The sequence below is a fragment of the Nanorana parkeri genome, unplaced genomic scaffold, assembly GCF_000935625.1.
Source record: "Nanorana parkeri isolate BGI_ZX_2015 unplaced genomic scaffold, ASM93562v1 scaffold424, whole genome shotgun sequence".
In the NCBI taxonomy this organism is placed as follows: Eukaryota; Metazoa; Chordata; class Amphibia; order Anura; family Dicroglossidae; genus Nanorana; species Nanorana parkeri.
In genome coordinates, this window is record NW_017306692.1 from 911,943 (window position 1) to 919,907 (window position 7,965).

Genomic DNA, 7,965 nt, shown 5'->3' on the forward strand with positions numbered 1-7,965 from the left:
AGAAGGGAAGTGCAAAGTTATGTTTCTGCTAATTAAGAAAATTAACTGCGCATGTCCCATTTATTAGTTCTGATATAACTGGTAGAAATAAGTGAAACAAATTACCTGGAAATGTGACCAACAAATCAAGTCCCATATAACAACTTCCAGGCATCTGAAATTTTGTAAACGATGAACGATAGGTGAAACAAGATAAAGTGAATATAACCACAAAAAAGATCATAAACACCAAGTGTAACCAGCACCTGATTCCACACTCACCAGAGCAAGTGTGACCTTTTATATTAACACTCAGGTCAATAGTGCATATTCACTATTCCAGTTTGATTCTGCAGATGCCCAATGGTCCCACCAATAACAGGGATTTTATATCCACTTAAACCTTCTTCTTTGTGCCCCCTTCTGTATCAATTCTTTTGGAATTCCAGCATAGAATAAGCAGAGGGATGCTCATTGGGAAGAAACTAATTGAAGAACAGATGTGAAAATATCCAGCTAAAACCCTAAAGTAAAATTAAACCTTTGGGGTTTTTTTTGCATATATCTACTGCTAGCAAACATAAAAAAAAAAAAAGGAAAAGTTACCAAATGGGTAAAAACGTACCTGTGTCTCCGCCGCTCGCTCCCGTCCAAAGATTCTCAAACTGTTTCCACAGTTGGGAGCATGAAATGGTCCAAAATGTCTTGGTATGTTGATGCCTTAAGAGTTCCCTTCATTGGAACTAAGAGGGCAAGCCCAACCCCTGAAAAACAACCCCACACCATAATCCCCCCCCTCCACCAAACTTTACACTTGGCACAATGCAGTCAGGCAAGTATCGTTCTCCTGGCAACTGCCAAACCCAGACACGTCCATGGGATTGCCGGAGAGAGAAGCGTGATTCGTCACTCCAGAGAGCACGTCTCCACTTCTCTGGAGTCCAGTGGGGGCGTGCTTTACACCACTGCATCCGACGCTTTGCATTGCACTTGGTGATGTAAGCCTTGGATCCAGCTGCTTGGCCATGGAAACCCACTCCATGAAGCTCTCTACGCACTATTGTTGTGCCAATCTGAAGGCCACACAAAGTTTGGAGGTCTGTAGCTATTGACTCTGCAAACAGTTTGCGACTTCTGCGCACTGTGCACTTCAGCATGCACTGAGCCCGCTCTGTCATTTTACGTGGCCTACCACTTCGTGGCTGAGTTGCTGTTGTTCCCAGTTGCTTTCACTTTGTTATAATTGACTCCACAATATCATAACTCCATTTCCGTGATGGTATGTGGTAGATAGATATGTATGCATATATACACTATATTACCAAAAGTATTGGGACGCCTGCCTTTACAGGCACATGAACTTTGATGGCATCCCAGTCTTGGTCCGTAGGGTTCAATATTGGGTTGGCCCACCCTATGCAGCTATAACAGCTTCAACTCTTCTGGGAAAGCTGTCCACAAAGTTTCAGAGTGTGTCTATGGGAATGTTTGACCATTCTTCCAGAAGCGCATTTGTGAGGTCAGGTACTGATGTTGGACGAGAAGGCCTGGCTTGCAGTCTCCGCTCTAATTCATCCCAAAGGTGTTCTATCGGGTTGAGGTCAGGACTCTGTGCAGGCCAGTCAAGTTCCTCCACCCCAAACACGCTCATCCTTTATGGACCTTGCTGTGTGCACTGGTGTGCAGTTATGTTGGAACAGGAAAAGTTCTAAGCTATTAATCTTCTCAATATGTGTTAATACTTTAAAAACAAGTTGCTGCGTTTAATTTGTGGCTATATCTGTACATGAGTGCAGCCATATTTGGCTATTACATATGCAAGTTCTGCTTTGGAGTGCTTGGTTTTGCTCTAAAGGAAAAGTATTGGGAAAGTAAAATATTCTCTTGCTAATACTTAGAGCCGGGGTGTGACACTGAAGGTGTCACATGCCGGCTCTGTAGATTGAGAGCTGAATGATCACAAACCACTGATTGCTGAGTTTGTGGTCTTCTCCCTGCAGAGAGTGGTGACCGTCAGTCACTGCTCCTCCTAGGTATTTCCCCTCTCTGTTCCTGCAACGCTCATTGGAAGGACAGACAGTGGAGGGGGCAGGCACAGCTGGCTCTGGCTCTAGAGAGACGCAGAGCCAACTGTCAATAAGGCAGTGGCGTGCATCCCGCAATATTGTTGGGATCTTTCTCGGCTACAGCACAGCTCTAGCAGGCAGTAGCCCACTAGATGCTGACTTTGGTTCATAGGACTACATTAGGAAATGCACTCCTTTGATCCAAAACAGGACTGAAGCCCCCCCAAAAAATGCAAGTCTATTATTTGGGTAACTCTGAAAACAATATACTACCTAGGTTTCACTGATAGTTGCATCTTGGCCTAATATACATATCAATGATCAATACCAAAAGAGCAAGCATGTAAAAATGTGAACATCATATACAAATACTGTACAAACTCTCCTAAAACACAGACAGAAATACAACCCATTTTGTGTAGTAGAGTAGAGCAAGGCTAAAACCTCTGTATTGTATGTAATGTATCTTATAATTTCAATAATGACAGTTTAATGGAGAAACTGTTCACAAAAACTTCCTTCTTTGTTGCAGGAGGAATGTTTAATTATGTGTCTGGAGCAAATTTCTTTGGTGAAATCGTGGAATGGTTTGGGTATGCCATAGCAACTTGGTCTCTCCCAGGATTTGCCTTTGCATTGTTTACCTTGTGTTCCATTGGACCAAGAGCTTATCATCATCACAAGTAAGACCTGGAAGAGTTGAAAAAGACTCTTCACTATAAAAAGTGTAAATTAAAACAAAATGGTAACAGACATCCATATAAGACATGTACTTTCTTTGCATTCCTTATAACAGGAAAACAGTTAACAATATACATCATGTTATATCATATGTACATCATGTTATTTAAATGGCAGAGTTACGTTTGATAAAAAAATAAAATTAAACTACTCTTGTCCACCACCTTAGAAGCCTATAAGCACCCCCGAGCTTACCTAGCTGCTTGTTTACTACAGTATGACAGCCATGGCCTTCTCCACTGTTTATCCTTATTCCCAGACCAAAATCTTCCTCAGTATTGGCTGCACCTGGGCAGAGAACAACCATTGACTTCAACTGAGCCATTCTAAAAGCATCTCTAGTCTCAGAGTATGGTACTATACAAGTCTTTGAGGACTCACTGCGCCGGTTGCAGCCAGCACTGAAGAACATTCCAACCTGGAGGCCAAAGTAGTTTTTTGCATTGTTGATACAATCAGAGTTTTCATAACTATTTGCTTCCTTGCTATGTTCCGACTCAGGTATGTAGCTTTAAAAATAGCATGACACTGAAAACAGAAGGACTCTGCCAATACCTAGTTACATGGCTACAGTGTATATACAATGGGGGGAATTCATCAAAACTGGAGCTGACAAAATCTGGAGCAGCTTTGCATGGTAACCAATCAGCTTCTCTCTTCCATTTGTTGAGTTAAGATTTGAAAATGAAAGATGGATACTGATTGGTTGCATGCGTTCAGTGTTAAGGCTGGAGTCACACATTTTAATGCGTCCTTATATTTATTAATAATCCTGCAGTTTCATACACTGCTGTTGTTGTCCTTATTAGGTCCTAAAATGCTCCTTGATGCATTACAAAACAGAGAACAGATTAACATATCGCACAGATGTGAACTAGCACCATTTAAACACAATGGTAACCACATGTACATGCATTGATATGCTTTAAAAGACACAGATGTCAGTGGGCCTTAATACTTTGCTTTCCTGAGATCTAAGGTTTACATCAGACCTTGGTCTGATGTAAAAAGTACCATCGTTTTTAGGGAATTGTGCTGATACATTAAAGACCTTTTACAGGTGAAACTCGAATAATTAGAATATCGTGCAAAAGTTCATTTATTTCACTAATGCAACTTAAAAGGTGAAACTATGCACGATATTCTAATTATTTAAGTTTCACCTGTATGTGTATAGTATTGAAAGTGTTTTTGCACTTTACATTGAACTGTCCCATCCCCCCTTGCAAGACTTATACTCACCTGTTCCCCTTCAGAGCATGGAGTATGAACTTTCCAAAGGATTAAATAAAGAGTCTATAGCACATGCGTGGACCTGGTTACAGAGATTTTATTAAGCAGCCAAGCAGCTTCATGGACTCTATGTCACTACATCAAGGAAAGGTTAGCATAAAGGTGCCCATACACCTGCTGATTATCGTACGATAATCGTGGGTGATCCCGCAACCATACAATAATCGGCAGGTGTATGGGCAGCGTGCGACCGCTTCTACTGTAAGTTAACACGACATTTGTCTTCCGGGCACGCCTGAAAACCTGCCGAAAATCGTATGATTTTCGGAGGGTTAGTGGCGTGCTCGGGAGACGAATGCCGCACGGGCCGGTGTGCGCAAGCTTGCGATGATCACAAGTACGATCTGCCTGTCCAAGATGAGCAGATCATATGAAATGTTAATTACCTTACAACCATCGCACAATGAAAGACGTGCGATGGTTGTAAGGTGTAAGCTTAAGACTTGAAGGAGGGGGAGAAGGCCAAGATATAACTGCACCAAAAACACTTTGGTAATAATTCCACTTTCCAGTTGTACAAAGTTATTTAAACACTTTTTTATTTTTCACATTTGCTAAAATCTTCTATTTCTACAGGTTTTATCTCCTGGAGTTCAAACACTACCCCAGAGAAAGGAAAGCTTTGATTCCTTTTATTTTCTAACCCTGTGAATGGAACTAATGGAATACCTGAGATTGGACAGTCTAAACAGTCGAACTGGACCACATTTTTGTATATGTCACATGTGAAATCGTCCCTTCAATATTTTATAATTCCTTATAAATATTATAGATTTAGCTTGTCTATTGTATTTTTTGTATCTGTTCTAGACCAAAGCTTTCAGCCATTGGTATGTATACCCCGGGGGATACATTTGTTACTTGTAGTAAATTTATACAACTGTTTAAATTGTGTCAAATAAATTAAACACAGTATAAAACAGATCTGGATAAGTATTTTGTAGTCATTTAAAACAAAATGATTTATTGGAAAACCATTAAATACATTGAGGGCCCATTCACACTATGTCTGGAGCAGAACGTTTTTTTGTCCGCACCTAAAATACATCCCAATGTATTCCTATGGTATTCCTGGGCTCTGTTCACACCAGTGTGGTCCATTTCGGTGTGGGGGGAAAAAATTACTTCATGCACAATTTTTTTTTCTGGTCTGGAACACACCAAAATGCATGTACACTCATCAAAATGCACTGAAACGCACCTGAAAGCCCATTCAGGCTTTAAAAAAAAACCAACAAAGCGCATCAAAAACAAACCACAACGTGTTTGCAGAACTGTGTGGTCCAGACATGGTGTGAATGGGCTCTTAGGGAGTACTAGTATTAAATGTGCACAAGGTGGGCGCAGTGTATTAACGATGGTTGTTATAAAGGTGTACATACCTTGATCGTGCTGAGAAACACTGTTCTAGAATATCCCGTCATCTGCAACTAAGCATTTATTTTCTGAAAAACTGGAACGTCTTAGGCTCCATTCACATAGAGGTTGGAAAACCAGTGCATTCGTCTGCGCAGCGCGAAAACATGCACATTTTAACATGCGAGCTGACTCCGCCCATTTGTGGCTACTACTATAGCTGGAATGTGCTGAATCTGCCCAGAATATCGCACTTGGACTTTTTAGTGCGATGTGCATTTTCATGCCATGCGGAGGTCACGCAGGTCTGAACAAGGAACAAGGTATAATGGAATATATCAGTTTTTATGTTTTCCGCGGTTCTGTGCGTACAAAGGAGCCTGAGATTAACAAAGAGAAACAACAGATACAAAAATCCGTAAATAGGGGAGCGGAGTTTTAATATTTTTTATAAAATAAATTAATTGTTACAGCTCTCCAGAGCTCTCACCCCAATTCAGTCACTTTGATGCAATTCATATATTTTTGAGGGGGATTTATAACGGACTATGAGTATTAACACATCAAAGTTTTATTTAGTTGGCTTTGTTTATGCATTTATGTAGGAAGTTACTGAAAGGAGAACTATGGGGTCAGGGCTTTTCAACATTGTTTTCCTAAGGGTAACGGGAGTACACAAACTAGCGTCTTCCCGTCACCCAAAGCTCAGTATACTGCGAGCTACAGCTCGCGGTATACTGGAGACGCCGCATCCGGAATGGATCCCGACAATGCTGTCTGGATCCACCCAGCTGCGTGAGTGACAGCTGGCTCTGCCTATCTAGAGCAGAGCCAGCTGTACCCACCCCCTCACCGTCCGTTCCGCCAGTCAGCGCTGGAGGATCGGACAGGGGAGGGGGGGAATCCTTGCAGGGAGCCATGAGTGTCGGCTCTCTGCACGGATAGATCGAGAAGTGAGTGAGCGACGGTATGTGTTCGCTCACTTCCCAATCTACTGAGCCGACCTGTGACAGTTTCATTGTCGCAGGTCAGCTCAGATTATGAGGCTGAGTAAAAATCACTCACCTCATAATTCTCCTTGAAGCAATCAAAACGCAATCATGCTCTCTGTGGTTTTGCACCCCATTAAACATTTGTCAAATCCTAAAAAGAAAGCAACGACCAGCGCCAAAAGAACCCTCCTGTGGCCCCAGAAAAATTCCCTGGAATCCAGGACGGCCGCCCCGCTACAGATAAGGGATTCTGAACACTGCATAAAACCATAAAACACCGGGCGCCTGACCTGGTGCAATAATCCTTTTTAATAATGAAATAAAATGCAATAAGATATACTCACAAAGGGAGACAAAAAATGAACATCAAATGGACTGATAGTCCTCAATAGATAAACTGCTCTGGAGGCGAATAATCCAGGAGCTCTACTGAACCGCAGAGTCACGCTACCTCTTGCTAAACGCGTTTTCGGGGGCACTCCCCCTTCTTCAGAGCTCTGTGTTATTTCATTATTAAAAAGGATTATTGCACCAGGTCAGGCGCCCGGTGTTTTCTTATATTTGTCAAATCCTGTTTGAAACTTGACTAACCCAGATTTAGCCACTATTTCCACTGAAGTGTATGGGGGGCACATCCTGTTAGCAAATTATAGGCATCTTTAGGGATAATAGGCAAGCTAATAGGCTAAAAAGGCATGGAAATTACATGGATGGGCGCTGGCATGGAGAACATGTGCAAATGCAAAAAAATAAAAAAAAAGTACAGCGTAGAGAGGGCCTTTTTATATGGCTTTGAGGGCGAAATTGAAAATATCTAATTCCTTTACTGTCAGAGCCATTTTTGCACACATTTAAGGCCTGAAGTTTTCTTAAATTCCCCCAAATTATATATTTTCAGTAAAAAAAATGTATGTTGCATGATATTAGCGGAATTGTTTATTGAACCCAAATTTTCATTAAAAAAATACGCTTAAAGTTCATTTTAATGCACATAAAACACAATATATTACCCGATTTTTGCTAAAAAAGGAGGTTGTGTGGAGTAAATAGATACCAAACTTCAAAATGTCAAGCTTCAAAATTGTCTGCGCCCGTGAAATTGCAAAAAAAAAACACAGTACCCCAAATTGTCTATAGGTGACCAAAAGCTTTTACAGGTCATCAAATGAGTTAGCCTTGAATAATGGCCCAAAAATGATTGCTCTCTCTGGCATGTGAGCCAATACGTAACCTGTGTGGCATGTAGGGGCGGAGCAATGTATTTTTTTTTTTTCACTGAACTTCATTTTGCTATCACAGAGGGGACTTATAAGCCCCCTTTGTGATAGCACTTTAGCGGTGGCAAGTCCTCCTTGCAGATACCTTAGGGATCTAATAGAAATCATTGTCGCTTCTGGGTTTATTCTGCAGGGAGGAAATCAGTGGACAGATGTTCACTGGTCTCTCTCAGCTTACACCCACCATGCAATTTATATGTGTTGTGAGGATTAGCTTCAAATGGTAGCGCATTCAGTACACTTCCACTCGTAGACAACTTC

The 7,965-nt window shown here is 41.5% G+C and overlaps 1 protein-coding gene across 1 annotated transcript in view; it reads left to right on the forward strand.

The window, feature by feature from the left end:
• The window catches only part of SRD5A2 (steroid 5 alpha-reductase 2), a 45,281-nt gene extending 40,395 nt beyond the window's left edge, over positions 1 to 4,886 (forward strand). Inside the window, exons 4-5 of the mRNA XM_018559980.1 lie at positions 2,578 to 2,728; positions 4,656 to 4,886. Of these exons, the coding sequence (XP_018415482.1) occupies positions 2,578 to 2,728; positions 4,656 to 4,722 (218 nt within the window). The 3' untranslated portion in view covers positions 4,723 to 4,886. The remainder of the gene's footprint in view (positions 1 to 2,577; positions 2,729 to 4,655) is intronic.
• Positions 4,887 to 7,965: the final 3,079 nt, after the last annotated feature.